This window comes from Caenorhabditis briggsae (genome assembly GCF_000004555.2).
Source record: "Caenorhabditis briggsae complete genome, chrX, whole genome shotgun sequence".
In the NCBI taxonomy this organism is placed as follows: Eukaryota; Metazoa; Nematoda; class Chromadorea; order Rhabditida; family Rhabditidae; genus Caenorhabditis; species Caenorhabditis briggsae.
In genome coordinates this window covers 215,287-239,465 of record NC_013491.2, presented here as the reverse complement: position 1 = coordinate 239,465, position 24,179 = coordinate 215,287, and the positions used below count along the sequence as shown (strand labels likewise).

Sequence of the window (24,179 nt, the reverse complement as noted above, 5' to 3'; positions counted from 1 at the left end):
TGATCAAAGCTCAAAACTAGAACCCGCATTCGAAATATGTTATTATTGTTATTATGGTGTGAAAATAAATCGGAGAAGGTAAAATAACAAAAAGGTAAATATAATGGGATTCGCAAACAGCGTTACAGAAAAAGGGGCCGTTGCTCTCACAACAAAAAATAACATCTCACGAAGCGCCACTTGTATCTAAATAAACCGAGTGAGTTTTCCGAGTGAGATAGATGAGTTAAAGAGATTTTTTTGAATTACGGCGAGATTCTATTTCGTTGACAAATGGATACAATTTGAGAAAGGTTACAGTGTTAGGGTTGAACAAGTATTGCATTAAAAATAACAATGAGGGAGTTTCCTTTTTTTGCAACGATTATTCAAAAACATTCTTCAAACTCCTAATGCCAAACTAAAACTTGGATAAAACACTTTGTGAGGAGCTAATTGATCAATCGAGAATCAGATAGCGAGAAATGAAAAAACGAAAAGAGAATGAGAAACGGGGTGGCGGCAGAACAGGCGATAACTGGATATCTAATGCTTTTCAATTGTCGAAGAAGATGACGAAGAAGACATCCTGCGACGCAAGATAGCTGTTAATCTCCTTTTTCACTTTTTTGATGGCGTTTGGTAAAATGCCATAAGCGGAAGCTTGTATGGTCTTTTCTCCTTACAAAAAGTAAACCATCCGCTGAAAAATATAGTCATTCTTTCAAGTTTTTATTTAGTATGAAACACAAAAATATGATTGCAATATAGGAAAAAACTATCACATCAAAAATGACACATTAGACCACTAGGAAAGTGCATATTCGGCCAAAAAATTATTAATTTCGTATATTAAAAAGCATAATCGGCAATTTTTTTGAACATCTTTTTGAATTGAGAAACCTGAAAACTATTATTTTCAAACATAACAAACTGTATTCCACAAATACCTTATTTTCGCTGAATAATTTAGCTACTGTCATTTCCAACAAGTTTCCTACTCTTCTTAGCCTTCTAGTCGCTCCCAAAGGCAGCACCTTGCTATCCATGGTGGGGTGTACTTGCATGTATGAAACGTTCAGAGTGAGCACATGATGTTTTAAAGTTCCCAACTCAATCATGTTCAAACCTCAAACAAAACATTACTGTGAAAAAATAAAAAAATAAAAATTATATTCAGCAAAAGTAAGCTTTCTAATATATCAGTTACCTTCATTGCTTGTACTGAGAATGGCAACCTCTGGAGGGAAAGAGTTTGGTTTAAGTGTGATAAAGCCATGCATAACTCTAGTATCATCTGCAAACCACGAAGTACTTCTGCAAATATTCGTATTTAATTATATTATCTTTACTGCTACTAACGTAAAATTGAGAGATGGGGGCCCAAACATTGGAACATTTGCTGGAGCAATGTCGATAATTTCTTCATACTCAGTATCATATAAGTCCGTAGGGAAACGTAGTCCTTTCGAGGCCCTAGAGTGCCATTTTCCTAGAAAGAATTGCATAGGCTCCAAGGCAGGAGCCAATGGAATTTCCGGAGCAACATAGTTCACGTCCGGCGTGCACATTTTACAAGAAACTGCGCAATTGACATCGAAAAAGTTGGTTTGAGTCAGAATCGTATGACACTTGTCTTCCACTGCCCATCGATCACAACTTTTGTAGATGTTACGACACTTTCCTGAAAAAAAATTGTCACCACATATTCAGTTTGTTGTTTGGTGCAGTCATATTTTCTCTATTAAAGTTTCATATCATACTTTTTCCGTCCAAAACGTAGTAAAAAGGTTAGGGAGAATTTTTTTTAAAAGTGGCAAACAACAAAAATATCCTTGAATATTTTTTCATTTGGAATACTACAATTTCCTCTAGTAAACTAGCCCAAACTTCCTGAATTTCCAAATAAATACCGGTTTTCGAGAAGAGATATGTATATGAACGTATGTATGAACCCTCTGACTTTTTAAATAATAAATGCCATTTAGTTGAAAACAACACAATGAGAAAATCGGATGCCAATAATTAAAAAAAAACACTTTTGAAAAAAAAATTTTTAATCCTATCTTGACACATGTCACAATTACACGTTTTATCCGTGATAAAGTAAACCTATAATAAATACGATACAAATATTGAGTAACTTACTATGACAATATCTGCCCATCCATCCTTGAGAACATGTGCATGATAATTTTCCAGGTGTACATGTTCCTCCATTCAGACACGGATCATTTTGACATGTTTCCTCTGTGAACCTCTTGTAAACTAACTGTGTAGTTTTGGAGCCAACTGAAAATTAAGGACATATTAAAGTTTGCAGACGATTCAATTTTTTTGAATTCAATTTAATTAACCGTCAGTAGGTATTTATTTTGATCAGTGATCCATTATCATGATAAATAATAATCATATATAAGTTCCAAATTCAAAACATGATTAAAATTGCAAAAAGTCTATCATCAAGTGCAAATCAATGAACAACTTTCACAATCTTATGGAAGACGATATGTATAGAGAATTTCGTTTAATAGAAAGCTGATCCTGTAATTTCACTTTGAGATAGATAATTCTATTTTGGTGAGCTATGTTGAACAATTATCAATTGACAAAATATTTGTCATGAGAAGGCAAAAATTGAAAAAAATCATCTTAAATATCCCTTTCAAAAATCGAGATAATTCAGCTGATAGTGCAAAATTAGGACTGACGCTTTATCACAGAATTATAAACATCAATCATAAATCTTAAAGGCTTCTCTGAAAAAAACACACCTGCTGGTATTCTTAAAAATAAGCAAAGAAAGAGACACGTCAGGATACTAGTAATGTTCATCTGGTGGCGGCTTGTTGCGATCTGATGCGAAATCCAGATTCAGGATTTCCCCGCAAACGAAGAAACGTTAGTTGTATTGTATATGCAATGAACGTAGATGTTGACGACGGCCAACAGTCACGATCACACAGCGAATATGCCCACACAGATCCCCCTTTCCTTGTTCGGCGTTTTCCAACCGGCTCTACACCCCCTCCACCACACTTTGACGTTTCTCTTCTTCTTTATTCCTCTCCTACACCATACCACCTCGTCATCCCTGTGTTCCTCGTTCCGAACGATGACGATTCTGGCAAACTGGAATTCAATAATTCGAAAATGAAAACTAGGCCTCGGCGGTCTCCCGAGAAACGCGCTTTTCAATTGGGTTGATGTGTAATCAATCATAGTTCTATTATCTTTTTGAAATGATACATTGGACAAGCAACGAAACGAAACTGAGATATTGTTTCAGATACACAGTAGAAATAACTAATAAAAAATTATTATCTGAAAAAGGTGCAGATTGTTTGGCATAAAGTACTGATAAGTTATATTGTTGGTAGAACATACAATTCTGTCCAATGGAATATTAAAAACGTATTTTTTAAACGACTTTGACCATTTTCAGGAGTCTGGAGCTCGACTGTCAAGTTTCCGATCATTTTGAAAAATTTGGAAGGTGTAAAACAGACTGAGATTGAAAAGTATGCATTCACGGAATTAAGAAAATCCTAGTTATTTAGTTTTCAGTACATATCTTATTGATCGGTACTGTACGTCTTGCTGAAATATATTTGATGCGCTGGTTGTTGTTGTATTGAACAGTTTACAATACTACAAAAGTAATTGTACCTGAGCGTACCGTTTTGATTTTTAATTACAAATTGGGTTCCCATTTTCAAGTTTTCCTAAAACTATCATCATGTGAAATTTTATGACCACAAAGGAAGTAAAACCATTTGGATATAAAAACTCGATGTTTCAAGTTTTTTTTTCGAACATCAAAAATCCGGTTATTGCGCGAAACAAAAAAGGAAAAAGGACATGTTGCGTAACGGAACACCTCAGAGAAAGTGTAGGATTAGGAGAGACGATTTTGTAAATTTGATTTTTGTCTCCTATATCTTGGATGTATTTTAGTTATCTCTGATTTACAAACATTTGGCAACAACAGGTCGCAAAACCTTGAAAAGAAGAAACTGGCATCAGTGAGAGATCGAAGAAGTTATACTTCCTGTGTCTTATGTTTATTTGAAAGTTTATCAAAAAATAACGTTTCAGATCACGATTTCACAATTTTCAGTTATCATGATATCTGGTCGGGTTATTGTTGGACTGTTTGAACATTCTGACTCCAAATCTTCGCGGTTCTCGTTTGATGTTCGCCTACTTCCGTATGAATCACTAGTTTTTTCAAACAACATAGCATCCACAAAAATAATGAGCCTGAGAAAATTTATGTTTTGCAAAAGATCTGGGAGGCTTACCACCAAATCTCAACCAATGCTGCAAACAAAGTAACACCAATCAGGACAAATGCACTAGGCAGCAATATGCTGTGGTCCTCAGTATTTCGGGACCAATTGACAACAATGTAAATAAAAAACCCAGACAGCTCCACAATTGTCCACTACAAACTTGATCATAAAAATGTGAATTGAAAGAGATCAAACTAACCTGCCAAATTATGTGCACTATATACCAGTTCCGTTGCCTTCTTTTCCACACAGTCAATGTAAAAACTGAAATCTTCGAAAGTTCTAATTTTTGTCTTACATTGACTAAAAAACTTACGTATAACGCAAACTGACAACATCTCAAACGCAAAGTATCCCAGGGCAATTTCCGTACCATACCCCTCAAAGTTGATTGTAAAAAATGTTTTGCCATTATTGATCCAAAAATCAATCGCGATTGTGGAACAAAGAACTAAAACTAAGTTAAATTAGTTATTACCAATTTTCAGTACCTAGTGAAAATATTTCAACAGTGCATATAAGAGGAATGGCATCTCGAAGCGAAATGCAACCCAAACAGCATTTGTGTTTTGAGCAAGGTTTCAGGAAGAAGACCTGAAAAGTAAACGTTTTGAATGTTTTTACAATAAAATTTTTGGCTTTTTATGACAAGAGAAAAGGGGGCCCATGGGAAAAGGGGGGGGGGTGGGGCCCTAGGTGAAAAGGGGGGGGGGCCCAAGTAGAGAAATAATGCCTGAGTTGAGAATTACCGGTTTTTTCAAGTTTATTGACTGTTTCCATTAAAACTTTGAACTTTGAACACTTTTCATCATTTCTTAAAATTTTCAGTTGATATCATTTTTTGCACATTTTTGTTTACTTTTTTTGCTACTAAGCATGAATTAATCTAACATCAGCTGAAAAAGTATAAATCACGCAGTTATAATGGAAAATATAGTATTCTTCATGCAAAAAACCGGCCTAAACAGAAATTTTTTTAAATTATGATTTTTTGTGGAAACGAGCGCAAAGTACGGAATTTTCATAGAAACATATAAAAAACTTGAAAAATTGATATATCTTAACTTAGTCCACATTTTTACCTATGGGCCCCCTTTTCTCATGCCCCCCCCCCCCTTATCATAAAGAGCCAAATTTTTTTAAAGGGAGCAAATGTGTTTTTGTTCTTTTGTCGAAATTAAGCCTGAATTTTCAGAATATTCTTCTCAAGAAGAAGATAGTACAATTCCCATTGAAATGTAAAAAAATGCAGAACAATAATCGACTTGAAAAACTAAAACAAGGTGGGAGCAGCTAGATTTCGAGTGCGAACTGCAAATTTCTGTCCCATATGCGCCATTAAACAGGAATAGGAAAATAAGCAATATTCTCGTGAGCGTATTTACTTACCAAAACAGCTGGTGAGCGGTTTTGACATTTATTGTATGCTCTGTGAGGTGTGTTTTCTAGAGAATACGCTTGACGCCAGAGTAGGTGATTTGAACTATCTTTACCAGGTCGGTAATTCATTTCTTTAGATGATGGAGAAAAAAGAACAAAAATACTTCAGTGGAGATGTGTCACAAACACTCATGACATGAGTGCATTTGAGAACTATGTATGAAAACTAGATCAGTTTACGTTTTTGATGAGCAAATGATGTTTTTAGCATTTTCTAGACTAATTTCTGTCAGTAACTCACGCGAGATAACGAGAGAGCCGAAAGACGAATACTATTCCAAGCAGATGATGTTGACAGTCGAGATGTGCATGGGTCTCTGGGGGGCAATAACTGAAAAAGATGAGCGATGATTGGTGCTTTCTATGTGATCATGTCAAACTATGAAATCTATAAACTTCCGAATCACAACTCCTTGGGAGCAATAAAATTGATACAGTGTTGAATGGTTGAATGATTTTGAAGAGATATCAGAAGTAAGAAACGTTCAAATAAACTCCAAAAACATTCGCGAGTTCAAATTTCTTCATGATGCAATAAATTTTCGTTAAATTTCTTAAAATGAGTTTAAATCTTACATGGCTTGGCAAGAGTAGATCGTTTGCGCATTCCTTCAATTCTGGATAGTTGATGGATACCGACGAATTTCGAGATCCGGAAAACTGCTCAGTGGCCGAATCGTTGAAAGCATGTTGTATATAATTGGAGTTAGTGGATAATGTGAGAAATTGTTGGGATTTATGGGATATGTTGTCTGATTGATCCTTGGAAGCTCTCGAATTGTTACTAATGGGGAGCATCTGAAACGAAACTATTCGAAAAAAAGGGAATAAGAAAAACGTTAAGATAGGAAGAGTTAGAATTAATCTCACTAGTTAATTAAGTGTTGAAGACTTGGGTTTTGTTAAACACTTGGTTAAGAAAAGTTTTACTCTTGTTGGAACAGCATGTGACATCTCTATAGGTGAAATTGAAGAAAATTTAAGCAATGCTAGTTTTCAGGCATCCACCTTTTCATCGAAATGCTGTTTTTGATTTGAAGCGGAAAAACACTCATTCAATTTCCGCCTCCCTTTCTTGTGTTCTTTTCATCTACACAAATACGTTATTCACGAACTCAATTTCTAGAATTTCTTTTCATTCTTTTCAGAAAAACTCCAGTCAGGGTCTCTAGAAAAAAAAACGTGAATAGAGGGTATGGTGAAAAAAAAAACAAGAGAAGAAGTGGATGGAGACAAAATGCATAACATCTTCTAGAATTGGTAGCTTATGAAAAAATGGTTCGGATGAATGCACACAAAACAAAACACATATAGCGATTTATAAAATGATATAATTTTTAATCAACAAAATATCTGGTAGAGTCCTGAATTGGTAGACTTGGGTATTACGACAAGTTGTGGGAAAAAAGCAGAGAAGCTGAAAAAATTTATGGAGGCGTTGTTTTCTTCGCATAGAATATTAAATATCGTTCGGTAGTACTGTTGTTATTGTTCATGGTTGTGTCCGGTTTATAGCGCTCTGAAAAGTATTCGTCTTTATTTCCGGTCATTTATTGTGCTAATTGTATTCACCTTCATGAATTGGGAAGACTCATTTGAACCACATTGTGCTCAGTTAACCAATCCTGTATGACAATAACCATTCGAAAAATATCAATAGCAAACGTGAGATGCTCGTTGTTCATTTTTCACTCGATAGATTTAATGCTCGATAAACATATTCTCTGGAGCCCAATCACATTGAAAACAAACATATAATCGTATTCCCATGTGCGAAAAAGAAAATGATCTTGAAACCAAATGTTATGTGAATGTTCACGTTTGTAAAATTATGTTCATTCTCATTAAATAGTTATAAATGAATGAACAAGGATTTCTGTGTTTTCCTTTGTAAAACTCGTTCAGTCAATTGTCTTAACTTTTCACTGAACTTTAAAAGTACTATTGACGTGTTATTTCCATTTTTGCTTAGTCCCTTGAAACCATCACAATCGATGAGCAGACTCAGAAAGAAAACGCTTCTGCGTTTCACGCTATTTTTTTCAGCAAATTTAGGGCTAACTCGGTTAATTGTGTGTGGCAAATGGTGACTGCATGCATTTTCTTTCTCTTTCTCGCTATGCATTTCTCTCCCGACCATTGCTTCTTGCGTTTAGTTCTGATGAGGGAATGTCTCTTTTTTTCCAAATTTCTTCTTTCAATTTTCATTTAACTGATGGGTACTCGACGTGAAAACTGGCGAAAATCTTTTCTTATTTGTTTGAGTTCATTTACAAAACTACAAACTCTACAATGTTTCTATGCATATATACTTCGTTTGACTCATTGGAGTCGTCAATAACTATTCAAAATTTCGCTTGCTCAAATAAGCAATAAGTTTTGTACGGTCGTAATTTGGCTTAATTTGGATACCAAATTTTCGAAAAATTTCAAGACGCATTTTAAAGGAATGTTCCATTTCTTCTTTTCAAATAACAATGCGCAAATGATTGCTTTCACTTTTACCATTGAAATGCTCTTCTTTGTCTTGCCTTCACTCCGTTTTCCTTTGTTCTCTTTCATTCCAATAGTTTGACATCCTTTTTCGATTGAATCGTAAAACGTGGTAGTAGGAGGGCAATGGGAGTAGTAGCCATGTCGGGTGTGTTTGTGCTTCTCCTTTGTCGCCTAAGCAGCAACAGAAGGAGAAAAAAATTCATTCGCATTCCATATTAGCATGGCAGGACACATTAATTGAAAGTAAACGAGATGCGAGAAAACGAAAGACGACATTCGAGTGGTGAGCTTAGAAAGGAGATGAAGAAAACCTGCATTTTGTCAGTGTCTGAGTGTATATATGTGCGTGTCGCTACTTCTGCTTCTTCTTCTTATTCTTAGTTTGCCCACAGCGAAGAACCAAAGAGGAGGAAAAAAGTATCACATGATTCAAATCTCTTCTAACTCGCATATGTAAGCTTGATATATGGGGCCCGGAAGACCAGGTCTTTTTTTATTAATTTCCAATTATTTTTTATCGCGGCAGTAGTACTATTGCTCAGTGCATCGTATTGAGTTACTGTACCTTTTTTAACTTCCAGAAACAAATAGTATCATTCAAGTTCTGGATTGAAAAAAAAAACTTCGGTTACAATACACATGAACAGCTAGCAGAAGAAATGCCAATTTCAAGAAGAAAATTGCCTTCATTTCTACACATCTGAGCGCAAACGCCTTTGACCTCAATGATGTCAAGAAAAAGTTTAAATTAACAAAGTGTCCTTCTCCTTTCATCATCGAATTTTCCACCTAAAAAGGAAGCCGAAAGATCTTTATTCCTGACGTCAGTGGGAAAATTTGTAGAAGATTTTTTTTCTTTCAGCTGGTAAACAACCGCCACTCCACTCACTCCATTTTCTTTTTTCAAGCTCATCTCATTCCACTAAGTGTTTATCGCATTTCCTCTGAATCTCGTTTATTGAGCACTGTCTGGGGAATTGGAATTATCCCCTTGTTAGCGTTTACACTCATCCACATATGATTAAACTAAGAAGTTCTGTTTGTAAGATAGATTTTTTTTAGGTTTTACTGATTAGCGTTAGATTGAAAAATACTTGTACAAAAAATGTGAAAAGCTTTAAAAAATTATTTCGAATGAATTTATGCCAAATTCTGTTTTCTGAGGGGTTTTCTTTGTTCTGCAAGCTTTATTTCCATATCAGCAATCATTTTTTTATTTAAAGGAGGCGAGACAGCAAAAATTTCGGGGCCAGTTCGGGGGACGAAATCGCGCCGCGCTTATGTAGACCATCGGTCGTCAGGCGCCTTTGCGCCCCCGTAGCTCCGCCGGTAACGGCGCTGTACCCCTGAGCTGCCTGTCATGAGTTCAACAGTCTGGCCTCCTTTAAAGGGTTGAAGACAAGCTCAAAAAACTTATCAAAATTTTTTTTTCAGTTTGTTTTTTTCGCTCACTGGAATGCAACACTTATTTTTCTATCTCTCTCATGCTCAAAATCATTTGAGCGCGATAAGTAGTTTCACTAGCTTTTCGTTGCCCGTTTCCTGACTTTATTCGCAAATGAAACGCGTGTATAAATTCAGTCCTTTTCAAAAAAACTAAAATTAGACTATTTTCCAGAATGGTATTGAGTTGAACAGATGGAGAGCTATCATAGTGGTCAGTTCGGCGAGCCAGACTCGTATCCGCACGAATACATTTCTAGCACTGTACAAAATGGATTGGCAGGGGTTAGTTTACTTCTTTGTGGACTGAAAGATGAAAAACGATATCAAACTGGTATAAAAACGGAAAGTTTTTATTAGTCTAATTTTTTCATTCAACTTTTCTGATTGGCCAGTTTTTTGCATAGTTGCAAAAAGCCGGGCCGGGCCGAAGGAGAAATTTTCTTGGCCCGCCTCCCACAGCTGAAAAAAGAATAGGATGTTTTTTACATTGGTTAACAAAATTGAAAAAAAAACTAGAAAGTAGTCAAACTATAGGTAGTTTTTATTTATATTTTTGAAAAAATTTATTCTTAGTTTGCCCACAGCGAATGTTTTTTGAAAAATCGAAATGTTTTTTGAAAAATTCAAAAAAGTCAGCGTCTGCACAAACGACGGGCCGGCCCGAGACTTGCAACTATCGTTTTTTGTAGTATGAAAATTTCAAAAATCAATAACATCTATGAGGCAAGATATGGAACAAATTTAACAAAAAAAAGGTTATACGGATTTATGATTTGCAATTTTCTAATTTTCTGGTGTGCTATCTGATATGTACATATGCAGAAAGTACCACTCTTTGAAATTTCTAGAAAAAATGCGTTTCGAAAAAAATACTGTAGATTTTGTATTGAAGTTTTTTTCAGAAGCTAATTTATATTGAATTCTTTTCAGGTTCCAATGTGGGCAATATGGTCCTTTGTTATTTGTGCAGTCTTGATAATTGCTGTCCTCCTGCTGGACTACTGTGTCATTCGGAGAAACGCATTAGGAAATACGTGCTGCACAAAGGCTCGTCAGAAACGAGGAACCATCAACGCCGCTCATCAGAAGAGATCGACAAACATGTTGCTTAATGTATGAAGAAAGATTTTTCGGAATTTGAAAAAAAAAAAATTACGTTAGTTTAACAGGAGCAATGTTTTTATTTTTGGTAATTACGCCTATCCTCCGAAATTTTATCATGATGTATTCTTGATATTCTTGTTAGCCAAAAAACCCGCATGTTTGTAGACTTTGGTTTTTTTTTTCAATTTACCCATATTACAACCAAACTTTTGTTACAATTTCGAATTCTTTGTTTTAATCGAGAAACTTCATTAATTTACTGAAAACTCATTTGCAGAAACTGAACCGTAACGTGGCACAATTGGACCAAGATGTATAAAAGTTCAAATGCTCAACGATTCGCAAATCATTGGCTCTCAGACATAATCAAATCAAAATGAAAATTAGAAATTCCCAACTTTTGCTTGTCGTCAAATTTTTCACAATGCAAAAAAATCAAAGATTCCAGTTCATGTTTTTTACATTGACAAACAGCTTTTTTGCTATAGACAAAATGTATAAATTATATTATTTGCTGTCATTTTTTTAATGAATAAATGTTCAGAATTCAAACGAAGAAACATAATGTGAAAGATCTAAATTATTGCGAATAGAACACAAACTATTCACGGTTTGTACTTAATTTTTGCCGCATTATTCTGCAATTCTTTATCGGTATCGATGATAACAATAATGTGACTATAAACCCTATGAAATTGGCAGGCAAATAATGCATGTTTGGATATTCCGGCAACTGATCTTATTGGCGTTTTCAACAAAATTGAAAAAAATCGTTTTAAATATAACTCTGGTCCGAAATCAACGTTACAAGCTGATGTCTCGTTAAATTTTTCTTAAAGGCACATGAGAAAATAATACCGTACATTGAACCTTTTTTTAAATAATATGTTTTATCCTCTATATTTTTTGACGATTTTCACAGTTTTTAAAGTATTTTTTTCAGATTAACATAGAAAAAAAACGAAGAAAATCGTCGGAAAATTCAGAAAATAAAAACGTAATACTTAGAATAAGCTGAAAGTACGGTAGTATTCGCTCTTGGGCCTTTAAGAAAAAATTTAACGAGATATCCGCTCTCAACGTTCATTGATTTCAGACAAGAGTAATAGATAGCTTTTTGAAAAACGTCTACACTTTCGAAATGATATTATTTCAGTACAGTACTGTCCTGAAATAGAATTTCAACAATTGACTTTTGAAGGACAAACAGTTCATGGCTGTCATTTTGCTGGAAGAAGCCCGTTTTATCTGGAATAGGCCTCTCTCTCTCTCTCTCTCTCTCTCTCTCTCTCTCTCTCTCTCTCTCTCTCTCTCTCTCTCTCTCTCTCTCTCTCTCTCTCTCTCTCTCTCTCTCTCTCTCTCTCTCTCTCTCTCTCTCTCTCTCTCTCTCTCTCTCTGACACAGGGTCACTCACTCGCACACAGACACAGGGTCACTCACTCGCATAGAGAGAGCGTCCCACTATGCGCTCACAAACGCTCACCGAGAAGAGGTTATTAACGTGGAGACGGAGACAGTGAAGGAGGTGGTGGGGGGAACAATTGACACTCACACAGACTGACGACTGCAGCCAACGGGTCACATCTGGCACTCATTTCTGTTTGTCTCATTTTTCTCTCTTGTTGATGACGCGCGGATGGCCGTCTGGTTGTGGCCGACGTGGCCTAACTTTTTCCATTTTTTCTATTCAACGTTTCTTGGATGTACGATGTTTCGGTTTTTGCATTATTCCTTCTTTGCGGGAGAAAAATACGTTCGACGAATTAACTTATTTTTTTCAGATGTCTTCTAACAGAGATCCACCTGATGGAGGAGGAACAGTCACTGAGACGCTTGTGAGTTTTTTGATATAAATATTTTTACGCTAAAACTTTCCATTCTTCCAGACAACATATGGCACAAATCTAATCTCAAACCGAAGTAGGCCAGAGGAAGAAAATCAAGTAGAAGAAGCCGAACTGAAATACGGAGCATCTCATGTTATTCACTTATTTGTTCCAGTTTCATTGTGTATGGCGCTTGTAGTTTTTACGATGAATACTATCACATTCTACAGTCAGAATAATGGAAGGCATTTGTAAGTTTTATCGAATTTTCACTTTATTAGTTTACCTGCATAAAATATATTAGTTTAATTTGAACAGTTCAGGCTTTACACTCCATTTGTCAAAGAGACCGACAGTATTGTGGAAAAAGGACTGATGTCGCTCGGAAATGCTCTTGTGATGCTTTGTGTTGTTGTTTTCATGACAGTTCTTCTCATCGTGTTCTACAAGTACAAATTTTACAAATTAATCCACGGCTGGTTGATAATCAGCAGTTTTCTGCTGCTATTCTTGTTCACAACAATTTATGTTCAGTATGTTCCCAATCAAATGTTCGTTATGACAAACAATTTGTTTTTCAGAGAAGTCCTCAAAAGCTTCGATGTGTCTCCGTCTGCAGTAACAATTTTGTTTGCACTTGGAAACTATGGAGTATTGGGTATGATGTGTATCCACTGGAAAGGCCCACTACGCTTGCAACAGTTTTACCTTATCACAATGTCAGCATTGATGGCTCTTGTATTCATCAAATACTTACCAGAATGGACAGTTTGGTTTGTGCTGTTTGTCATATCGGTCTGGGATCTTGTCGCTGTGCTCACTCCAAAAGGACCACTGAGATACTTGGTTGAAACGGCACAAGAAAGGAATGAACCAATTTTTCCAGCTCTCATATATTCATGTAAATTTTTATTTTTATGGTTCAGTAACAATTGTAGGAAAGCCAATACAAGGCCATTTTTTTGTGTCTCATCTGAATTTTCAGCTGGAGTCTTATATCCGTATGTGCTGGTCACCGCGCTCGAGAATCCAGAAGAGTCAAGAACCACTAGCGAACAACCAGCTACCACTGAAGGTGAGTATAGAACAGCGACGGTTACATAGAATGAATATATATGTTTTAGCCGCTCCATCTACATCTGCTGGCAACACTGGGTTTGCACCAGGACTGCAAAGTGATTCCAAACGAACAGCGGTGAAACGTATTCCTCAGAAAGTCCAAGTTGAGGAGGCTCCTCCAGCTGCTAGAAATCAGCCGCAAAATGTCAGGATTGAACGACGTACCCCTGCAGTACAATTAGAACATCTCAACTACCCTCGCCATGATGATTACCAGGAAGAAAGTAAGTTTCAGTCGAATTATGAATATGAAACTGAAATAATACTTCAACAGGAGGTGTCAAACTAGGACTCGGTGACTTCATCTTCTATTCTGTTCTTCTTGGCAAAGCGTCATCTTACTTTGACTGGAACACTACAATCGCTTGCTACGTTGCAATTCTCATAGGGTTGTGCTTCACTCTCGTTCTTCTTGCAGTCTTCAAGCGTGCTCTACCGGCTCTTCCAATTTCCATATTCTCCGGTTTGATTTTCTATTTCTGTACTCGTTGGATTATCACCCCATTTGTCACTTTTGTCTCCCAGAACAGTTTCCTATACTAGCATGTTTTCTGAGTCTCTGATAAGATCAAAATATTTATTTCTTGTATTCTTTGAACATTGTTGCATCATCAGCTTCTCCCCTTGATCTCGACTTCGCTTTTACATGTTTATTCCATAACAATCAAACGAAAAATGCTTCGATATAAAAGTTATTTATTATTATTATTGAACACTTTGGTTTAACATATTTTTTGACTAACCTTTGTCGACAGGTGCTTTATATTTCATATAATTTCTTAATCAAACGCACCTTATTGATTTCAGATGCTTGCTACAAGAAATATTTTAACACGGAATCGCATTATTATTTTTAGAAATATAGCTAGTGTAAGTGATCAAGCATCAAATATGGACATTGATGTTTTTCAGATTCAGATTAGGAAAAAAAGTGCTAGAAGTACTACCTACTTCGATTTGAATGAGTACATGAAAGTCATCAATGTCACATATAAAACGGGTGAAGCCATGGATCGATTTACTACCGTCGAGTCAAAATATGTGGTCTGTACTAATCATCAATACCATACCTATATATACTTCTGTAGGATATTGGGGACCCTGCCGGCACCAAAGGAACAGTGGTCACACTGTCAGGTTCTCCAGGAACTCATAACGATTTCAAATATATGAAATTATTGTTCGAGCAGAAAAAAATTCGCATGATAAGCACTAATTATCCGGGATCAGAGTTTGTAAGTGGTGGTCTACACAACAGCTACACGAATAAAGATCGGAACTCCTACATGAAAAGTTTGATGGAAAAATTGGAGTTGAAAAACGTCAATAAATTGGTGATTATGGGCCACTCGCGAGGTGGAGAGAACGCATTGCAGATGACCAGTGAGCTATCAGTAAGCTAGGGATTTGAAACGCCTGCAAAATCTGTTTTTTAAGGACGATAGCAATTGGCCGTTAGTAGGAGCAGTAATGATCAACTCTCCTGGGTTCGCTCCGCACAAAGGAATTAGTAAGAGGTTAACAAGAAAAAAAAATTTTTTTTAACAAAATTGGTTTAGAATGGGAGCTATCAACTTCATCATATCTTTGATCAAACGTCACAACCCAACAATCAACATGATCCTTCATCCAATTTTGCACTGGTGTACGTTAATTCGTCATGAAAATCGTAATGATTGATCTGTTTCAGTTTACAACGATGTTATTGGTCTTCGAGTGTCCCACGGTAAAGTTGCCGCTGCCGCCATTTTACCTATGCAAACGTTTGCCTTTGACGAACAAAAATTGAATATCGATGACTTGAAAAATAAGCCAAATGTACGAGTGTTCTACGGGTATGGCTCGAAAGATTTTCTTATCGATGAGCATCAATCAGAAGAAGTTGCCATGTATTTTTCGAATAAGAATCACTATATTATCAAAAACAAGGACGATGCAGAAAAAGCGAAACAAAAAATACAGGAAAATATCAAATCTGGAGACCAATTCATCACTGCCAACTTCACGAATGAAGGTCATTTTCTGCAGAAGACTTATCCAGAGTTCATTGTCGACGTAGTGAATGTGTTTTTCGATGCTGACACTGATAGAGAGAAATAGTATTTTTTTAATTACCATGTTTCTTGAAATACATCTCATCGTTATCAAAATAAATTATAACATTGTCTTTGTTTCTGACTATACGTTTAAAAAAAGTATACTCCTCAGATAAATCGATTTTTTAACACATTTGCTCATTTAGAAGTTTACTGAAACAGGAATTGAAATAGCTAAACTCATTCAAAGTTTAATATAAAAAGTTTCCGGTTTAATATAAAACTTTCATTGCAAATCACTGAAACTTCATCAAATATACAAAATATGACAAAGCGAAAAGTTCTGATAAGCGCAGGAAAATGCTTTTTGATCATCACGACAGTAACAATAAACAAGATATGAGATTCTAAAAAGTATGAAAGACTAGCCAACAGCAAACTGACTCAATGAATTCCATTCGTATAGTATTGGAATGAATCGTAAAACCGTGTTGTGTAACTATCTCGAGAACCTTCCACAAGAGTGTCGACCAGTTGCTGGAGTTGTTCATCAGTACTGCTGACATGGAATCGAGCCTCCAGTGCACGAACTGTTTCACGCCCAGCCCGAAAACACTGCATTTTGGATCCTGTAACACATCAGTTTTAGTAATCTCCTTCCTTGCTAAACTCACCAGCAGACATAACTTCAGCAAGTGAAACAATTCGACGATGGTGTTTTCTGGCAGCCATAAGCCCACGGAGCAGTAAACTTTTATAGTAGAGGAACATGTCGCTGTCTATTCCACCCATAACGTCAACTGTAACATAATTCAAATTGCTTTTCACTTCATTATGCCGATAAGATATCAGAAAGCGCTTTCACTTACTAATTTCTGTTGTCAACTTGAACGGAGCAGTCTCAAATCCCAAGTTTCTAGGCGATGATGATAGTAGAAAACCATAGTCGATATGAATCAAATGGCCTTCCATGTCCAGTAATATATTTCCATTGTGACGATCTTTCAGTTGCAAATAGTAACTAACCAAACTATATGCAGCAGTACTTTGAATGAAATTCTTTTGTGCACTGAAAAAAATAATCTGAACTAGAAGAAAACTTCAAACTTACTTCACATAAGTCTCGCTATTCACAGGTCCAAATACATTTTCAAAATGGTTTTTCAACGATGGGGTGGCGGTGTTCCCGTTTGTACGGAAAAGATTGGTGAGATGACATTTGATCTGATGAAGTGATAGAGTATCAAGAACCGGTTCGATGAGTCCCGCATCTGATCCGATGCACACAATTTTATAAGGCCTCAGATAAAGTGGAACGCCTTCCTCGCGCCATAATTCCTGGAATTTGTTGGGCGATTGTTAGAACTGATTATTTGCAAATTTACCTTAAATGTGAAAAGAAGTTGTTGAGCAAATGCTTCTTGTGATAAATCGTCGCCAGTTTTTACAATAACTGGAATCAAATCCCATTTTTGATGATTTTCGTAACGACTGGATTCTCGGATTCGCGATTTTTTCTCTGACCAAGGTTCAGCAAAAACAGCAATAGATGGATCTGTTGAATCGTGATAACTCTTGTTTTTCATCAATATATTATTGCTGGCGGAATGCTTCAGTTTTTGATTCAGAGAGGTTGCCGTTTTAATGTTACAATTAGAGTTATAGTGGGGTGAGGATCGAATGACTTCAGCGAAAAACACATATGGCACCTGAACACAAGAAACTATTGCAAAAAAAACTAAGCATGTTTCCTTCACCTTCTCCTTACTGTTTAATACCGCACTTTCGTTAACACAAAGATTGAAAATTGTGTTCTCAAAGTCAAATGGAATCCAAACCGAGCTTGGAAGCATGGAATTCAGCATGTTCATTTCAGAGTGTAATGCAATTGTTTTCTCCTGTTTTGAGCTGAACAAATGCTGCTCCGTCAGCTTCACACCAATGAAAACCAGTCTGCTGATAAAATTCAACTGATTGTTGAGAAGTTGAGATGTGACTGGGCCAAAACGAGGTTTTTCGTACAAATCAACGTCAGATGAAAGAGTCGAAGATGCATGATACGTCGAAATGCTCCCAGTGTTTCTCCCGTAATTGGATCCTGAAAATGATTCAAAATCGTTAAGAGAAGCGTTTGCCCGACTTCTGGATGAGCGAGTTTTGTGGTTTAACTTTGAATCATTTAATAAAGATAAATAACTAATAAACGCAATAAAAGTAGTATCCTATTTTCGAATACTTCATGTCTTTTTTAAGATATCACTTCAACTTTTGATACTCACCAACTGTCCAGTTTGTCTCTTCCAAACGGTCCAAAGATAAGATATTTAAACTTTCCGATGTGTTTGATGTTCCCAATGTGTTTGACCTGCTCAACAAGCTTTTCAGCATGAGCGCGTGATTTTCATATCTGTTCGGAATGTTTTTCGTGAAACAGTTGAGGAGCCAAATACAGAACACAGTGAACTGCGCATCGTTTTTGTGTCTGAAAATAAAAATTGGCTCCACAATTTCCACCGAAATATATCATACCTTTTTTCAATGTAAGCATGGGACACACTAGCCGCGTCTACTTTTGTAACGTAGAGATACATCAACTGAGGCAAGTAAAAATCCAAGTCTTTTTCGGGCAAATCGAAAAGCCGTTTTCCTGAAACAAAAAAGTTGAAGCCATAATTTCAGAGCGCGAATCATACTCACCAAGAAATGTCAAGCTAGGTTTATCTTGGATTGAGTTCATATACTCCACTGCCATTGAAGCGTCAAAACTATCTGAAGAAATCAGCCGCATTGTCCAACTTTGACGATCGTGCGTTGGTATTGTCTGAAATATAAGAGTGTGATTAAAAAAACAAGCAAATTCGATGTTTTCTCAGATTTTTTTCACACTTTTGTAATTATCAGGAATTTCTAGATGAAATTAGATGTCCAAATACATGTTTTCATTAGCTTCTTGAACTCACGACATTTTCTTTCTCAATTTCGATCTCTTTCCTTGTCTGGTTTTGTACTTCAATAGCGGCAATGGAGACTGAGCCATCTGTTGACCCTTCTTCGTGTGTCTCAACTATTTCATCTATATCTTTCAAACTCGGTTCTTTTACTGTATATTCCACGTCATCTTCTGATATCATTCTGAAACGAATTGGAACTTATTAGTTATGGAACAAAAATATAAGAAAAATTTGAGTAAGAAGAAAACGATAAGGAACGTGCGCGAATAAACTATATTCGTCACGCGCATAAGAAAACAGTGAGTTGAGGAGTGTTGCAAACGCGCCCCGCCGGACTGCACGCATAAGGCCATACACAACAGCACACTCAATGAGGCATGCAGGCGAGAGAACACCTCAAGAGAGAGGGTGCGAAAGAAAAATAAAAACACAGTAGTTGTTTATCGTTTCTTGTGACTATTTTTCTTCATTTTCTGTCAATCCAACTTATACAAAACATATTTTCTCTAAATGCCTTGCCTCCGGATTCTGGACTGTATCGATTTCTCGATGACCTATTTTTAAATTCCTGAGATGACCTTTTGTATTTGTTTTGTTTCTTGTGTCTTCCCCGTTCATTTGCTGCGCAAATTCATCGATTTATTCAAACCCGAGTTTCTTCCAGATTATTAAACGAGTACAACTTTCAAGGCTGCATAATATCATCAGTAAATGGAGAAATTCGGAGACTTCACGGAAGCTACACAGTTCACAAATGTGAGTTTCATAACAAATGCATGAAATTACTAACGAGTTGCTAATTTCAGGTTCAATATCTAGGATGTTCACAGCTGGTCAACAATGACAATGACAATGAAATGAAGGCACTAATGAAGGTGTGTTTTTACACACAGATAATTCCATTTCAACATTCTTTTTTACCAGGTGCTCGACGAGCAAAAAGGGGCCCAAACAGTTAATGTCACTCTAGTAGTTCCTCATAATATATCAGGAACAGTGAGGCGAGTTATTAGCACGGATAATGAAAAAATATGAAAGTTTTCAGGCTGATAGACGCACAAGAAAAAATTTTATCGTCGTTCTCATTAGTCAACATTCGATTCTGCATTCGAGGAGAAAACTCAACATGTCAAAATAACTGCTTTGGAATTTCATTCACGCAAAAGATTAACGTGTAAGCAATATTCTTAGTAATGAAAATCAGATTCTAAAATTTTTTCTTTTTTTAACGCGAGTTAATAATTTTATTTTCAGAGGAGAAAACAATCAGTCAGATGTTCTACACCAATGTCACGTTTTTCGAGCCAGCAAATCTGAAATTGCAGCCAAAGCGCTGTATTGCTTTTCCTACGCATTCTCTAATAAGAACGTGCCAGCAGTACCAAACCGAATGGAATTCTTGTTCGAGAGCATTTTGGAAATTAAAGAAAATGATGGAACAATGGAAAAGCCTAACTGGAAGTTGTGTCCGCAGCATAACGGGGTTTTCAAAGTGAGGAGAGACCGAGAGAAAAAAATTGTGGTGCAGTTAAAACAGGTGTGACTTTCTAAGCACTGAGAAGATTAACTTTTGCTCTTTTTCAGGTGGAAGGATTTTTGTTAAATATCAAAAAATGCTTTGGTATGCTACTAGCGGCTGGAAGAAACCTGAGACACTCAGACTTACAGCTACTTGAAATGCAGAGAAACGAGACAGGTTAGACTAGTTGAAAGCAATGGTAAGGCAGTCAATTTTCAGGCTCTGATTCAGCCGTCTTCCTGATTGAGGCCAATTGGGACCCGCGAGTACACATGTTTGAAGTGTTGAACACAGAGACGCCACGAGGTATGCATATGTTATATTGATTTCAATCAGACATAGCGTTCTATTACACACATAGACATGAATCACGCACCTTCTACTTGTGTGAATTACACACTAATTGATTTCAGACACAAGAGTGTTCATGACCGTTGCTGTGGATGTCATTGTTATGGAAATTAGCGAACCAATTCGATTCTCAATGGAGGCGATGTCACGAGTGTTTCATGAACATGAACGTTTCTATAAAACCCCACAAACAGTGGTGTCGGAAGAGTTCACATTGGTTTTAGAGGTAATAGAAAAATAAATATGCACAAAAACCAATAAATTGCATTGTGAGATAGATAATAGAGATAGAAGAAAACCTTACAAATCACGAGGCGGGGAAAAGAGCAGAGAATCAGACAGCAAAAGAAAACATTTGTCGCAATCTGTTCTCAGCTTCTCAATCACATTTGTTCTGGCTGGTTTTCTTGCGTTATTGATAGTTTTTCTCTCTTTCTCATTGTTTATTGTACAGTGCGTTTCAATATTATACGTCCACTCTTGTTTTTGGCCGTAACTTGAGAACCGGTTGAGATATCAATTAATTTTATTAAAATTGAATTCAGAGCAACAAATTACATCTAGAAAACCATTTTTGAGAAAAAATATTGAAAACTACTCGAGATACAGAGAAAAATCTGAAAATGTGACATTTGCAACCGTTTCAAAATTATACGTCCACTTCAAAGGTATGTCGATCTTGACCTTTGGCGGAGCCGGAAAAGCTTGAATTTAGTTTTGTTTTTTGCTGCCAATGTGAGAAACTTTTTTCATTATGCTTTTCCTTGTTTTTCTCCACTTTTCAACATGTCTCGTGGCCATTTGCTCACTGATGCTGAAAAAGCCTTCATCGACGCGTTCAAAACCTCTGGTTGGACCAACAGGGCTATCGCGAAACATCTAAATCGTTCCCACGATTGCATTAATCGTTTTGTATCGAACCGGACCCGCAACAATCAACCCAACAAGGCTGGACGTCCTCCAAAACTCAATTCAAGAGCCAAACGATCAATCGTTCGTGTGGCTTCAAACACCATGAAGTCTTGTAATGATATCAAAAAAGAGCTGAATCTTGGAGTGAGCAAGTGTACAATCTGGAGGGCTCTTAAGGATGATCCAAACATCAAAAGAGCAGTCATGCGCCCTGCTCCGAAGCTCACTGACAATCACAAAACTCGCCGTCTCGACTTCGCTCGAAAAAACATGGGAACCAACTGGGATAAGGTATTAAATTTAAAATTATCTATCCAAATTATCTTATCTTTTACAGGTAATTTTTTCGGACGAGAAAAAATTCAATCTTGATGGACCCGACGGATTCAAATCGTACTGGCACGACTTGCGGAAGGATCCAGCCGTTTTTGCCAAAAGGAATTTCGGGGGAGGCAGTTTGATGGTATGGGGAGCATTTGCTTCGGCTGGATACTTGGAGTTCGCTTTCACCACTTGTCGAATGAACTCCACAGACTACCAAGACGTTCTCCAGAACCACCTTATCCCGTTTCGTCGTCGATTCAGTCGCCGCCAGTTCATTTTTCAGCAAGATAATGCTGCAATCCATGTCAGCCGCTCCACTTTGGACTGGTTCCAATCGAAAAACATCGATGTCTTGCCATGGCCAGCTTGCTCTCCAGATCTGAATCCGATGGAAAATGTTTGGGGCGAGCTGGTTCGTCGTCTTTACCGCCATGGAAAGAAGTATGCTAGTATGGGAGAGCTTCGGGATGCGCTGATTGCTGAGTGGAGTCTGCTGGAGCAGGAGTTCAAGACTAAGAGCACCCAATACATCCAAAACCTTATCAAATCGATGCCAAATCGTCTCTTCGATGTCATTGCTGGTAAAGGTTCATCCACAAAGTATTGAAATATTTTTTATTCTCTATTTTAGCATTGATTCTGAGAGTGGACGTATAATTTTGAAACGGTTGCAAATGTCACATTTTCAGATTTTTCTCTGTATCTCGAGTAGTTTTCAATATTTTTTCTCAAAAATGGTTTTCTAGATGTAATTTGTTGCTCTGAATTCAATTTTAATAAAATTAGATTGATATCTCAACCGGTTCTCAAGTTACGGCCAAAAACAAGAGTGGACGTATAATATTGAAACGCACTGTATTGTCTAGACATATTGTTTCAAAAAATTGTTTGGAATAGACAAATCTCACGGCCCTTTGGGCAATACACGCTTGATTGCAAATCGTATCAGCAGAAAAAAAAACTCGTGAAATTGCAAACACAATCATAAAAAAAGTTATATTTTCAGAAAAACTTCGATCAGGCTGACCTTAACGACCGAAAGCTCACGTTTATATCCCTTGAGTCAGACAGTGAGAGGAAACGTTTGAAACAAAACTTGGGCAAAAGTCCGTCAAGAATGCCTACTCAACTATTGCATCCGACTGGTGATGATGAATCAGGCAGACCAACCCAAATGAACATGTAACCCAAATAAAATTTCAGATTGTGACGAGCCGTTGTTATCCGGATCAGGAAAAGTGTCTCAGGAATGTAAAGAGGAGCATCTCGAGCTGTGGAATCAGTTGATAAACAATTGGGATCAACAAAGTGATCGACCTGAAAGAATATCAGAGCTAGTGCTTGATGGAATACCAGACAAGCTTCGAGGACACGTTTGGCAGCTGCTGGCAAATGTGAAATTGTGAAGTTGTCAAAATTAGTTTTCATGTTTTAGGCTATCGACCAACCTGATCTCGTCGAAGAGTATCTTGATTTCTTGAACCAGCCTTGTCCATCAGAGCAAGTTATTATGAGAGACATTCACCGCACGTTCCCAGCACATGACTATTTCAAAGAATCTGGAGGAAAAGGCCAAGAGTCTTTATACAAAATTAGCAAAGTAAGTAATAAAAAATGATTTGATGAAATTTAATTGATTCAAGGTTTACTCATTGTATGACGAAGAAGTATCATATTGTCAAGGTTTGTCGTTTTTGGCGGCTAGTTTGTTGCTCCACATGCCAGAAGAACAAGCATTCTGTACGCTTGTCAAAATCATGTTTAATTATGGCTTGAGAGATTTGTTCAAGTTGGGCTTCGACAACCTGCATTTGCGTTTCTTTCAGCTCACAGCTTTATTGAAAGTGAGTTTTTATTCTCAGTGAGCTCAGAAATATTCTTAAAATTATAGGATTACATACCCGAACTGTCTATTCATTTGGAGCATATCGGCATTGAAACTCATATGTATGCATCTCAATGGTTTCTAACTCTTTTCACTGCCAAGTTTCCTTTGCAAATGGTGTTTTTCATTTTGGATCTGTTTCTGAGTCAGGTAAGTTTAAAGGTGGTGTACGGTGAAATTTTTTATTGCATCAAAATGTGCAGAAATGCATGTAGATTGACTTAAAAATAAAGAAAAGGTTCAAAAAAAATTCCTTCATCGAGAAAAACGCATCAAAAAATACGCTGAAAGCCCTTAGGGACGAGGTTTTTTCTAGGCCGCCCGGTGAGTAAAAGCGCGCGAATTCAAACTTTTAAAATTTTTTCGCTCGTTTTCACTTTTTTTTCGGTTTTTTCAAGATTTTTCAAGGTTTTTGTCAATTTTTCTTCCAGATACATCGGAAAATTTGAAGAAAACAGTGAACACGAGCGAAAAAATTTTTGATGCAATAAAAAAA

The 24,179-nt window shown here is 36.7% G+C and overlaps 6 protein-coding genes across 6 annotated transcripts in view; 4 read left to right on the top strand and 2 right to left on the bottom strand.

The window, feature by feature from the left end:
• Window positions 1-831: 831 nt before the first annotated feature.
• Cbr-mab-7 lies at window positions 832-6,512 on the bottom strand (the record flags this gene model as incomplete). Its single annotated transcript, XM_045238683.1, has 9 exons — window positions 832-882; window positions 930-1,108; window positions 1,190-1,296; window positions 1,342-1,663; window positions 2,128-2,271; window positions 4,474-4,725; window positions 4,766-4,868; window positions 5,956-6,045; window positions 6,291-6,512. The coding sequence occupies 9 exons, from the start codon at window positions 6,510-6,512 to the stop codon at window positions 832-834; spliced, it is 1,470 nt and encodes a 489-aa protein (XP_045093661.1).
• A 3,336-nt stretch (window positions 6,513-9,848) lies between these two features.
• On the top strand, window positions 9,849-10,775 carry CBG08093 (the record flags this gene model as incomplete). The annotated part of the gene is made up of 2 exons (XM_002643182.1): window positions 9,849-9,938; window positions 10,587-10,775. The coding sequence occupies 2 exons, from the start codon at window positions 9,849-9,851 to the stop codon at window positions 10,773-10,775; spliced, it is 279 nt and encodes a 92-aa protein (XP_002643228.1).
• A 1,766-nt stretch (window positions 10,776-12,541) lies between these two features.
• Window positions 12,542-14,248, top strand: Cbr-sel-12 (the record flags this gene model as incomplete). The annotated part of the gene is made up of 7 exons (XM_002643181.2): window positions 12,542-12,595; window positions 12,647-12,837; window positions 12,910-13,119; window positions 13,168-13,487; window positions 13,572-13,661; window positions 13,711-13,929; window positions 13,980-14,248. The coding sequence occupies 7 exons, from the start codon at window positions 12,542-12,544 to the stop codon at window positions 14,246-14,248; spliced, it is 1,353 nt and encodes a 450-aa protein (XP_002643227.2).
• A 264-nt stretch (window positions 14,249-14,512) lies between these two features.
• CBG08091 lies at window positions 14,513-15,805 on the top strand (the record flags this gene model as incomplete). The annotated part of the gene is made up of 5 exons (XM_045238681.1): window positions 14,513-14,749; window positions 14,794-15,099; window positions 15,143-15,222; window positions 15,265-15,350; window positions 15,396-15,805. 5 exons carry the CDS (start codon window positions 14,513-14,515, stop codon window positions 15,803-15,805), a joined length of 1,119 nt encoding a protein of 372 aa, XP_045093660.1.
• A 380-nt stretch (window positions 15,806-16,185) lies between these two features.
• CBG08090 lies at window positions 16,186-18,872 on the bottom strand (the record flags this gene model as incomplete). The annotated part of the gene is given in 10 exon segments (XM_045238680.1): window positions 16,186-16,370; window positions 16,416-16,541; window positions 16,611-16,840; window positions 16,853-17,079; window positions 17,127-17,450; window positions 17,499-17,839; window positions 18,021-18,223; window positions 18,271-18,388; window positions 18,439-18,562; window positions 18,702-18,872. 10 exon segments carry the CDS (start codon window positions 18,870-18,872, stop codon window positions 16,186-16,188), a joined length of 2,049 nt encoding a protein of 682 aa, XP_045093659.1.
• A 3,932-nt stretch (window positions 18,873-22,804) lies between these two features.
• The window catches only part of CBG08089, a gene marked incomplete at both ends in the record, with an annotated part of 5,352 nt that continues 3,977 nt past the window's right edge, over window positions 22,805-24,179 (top strand). Inside the window, 5 exon segments of the mRNA XM_002643178.1 lie at window positions 22,805-22,958; window positions 23,002-23,201; window positions 23,234-23,398; window positions 23,442-23,642; window positions 23,690-23,833. Coding sequence (XP_002643224.1) covers window positions 22,805-22,958; window positions 23,002-23,201; window positions 23,234-23,398; window positions 23,442-23,642; window positions 23,690-23,833 — 864 coding nt within the window.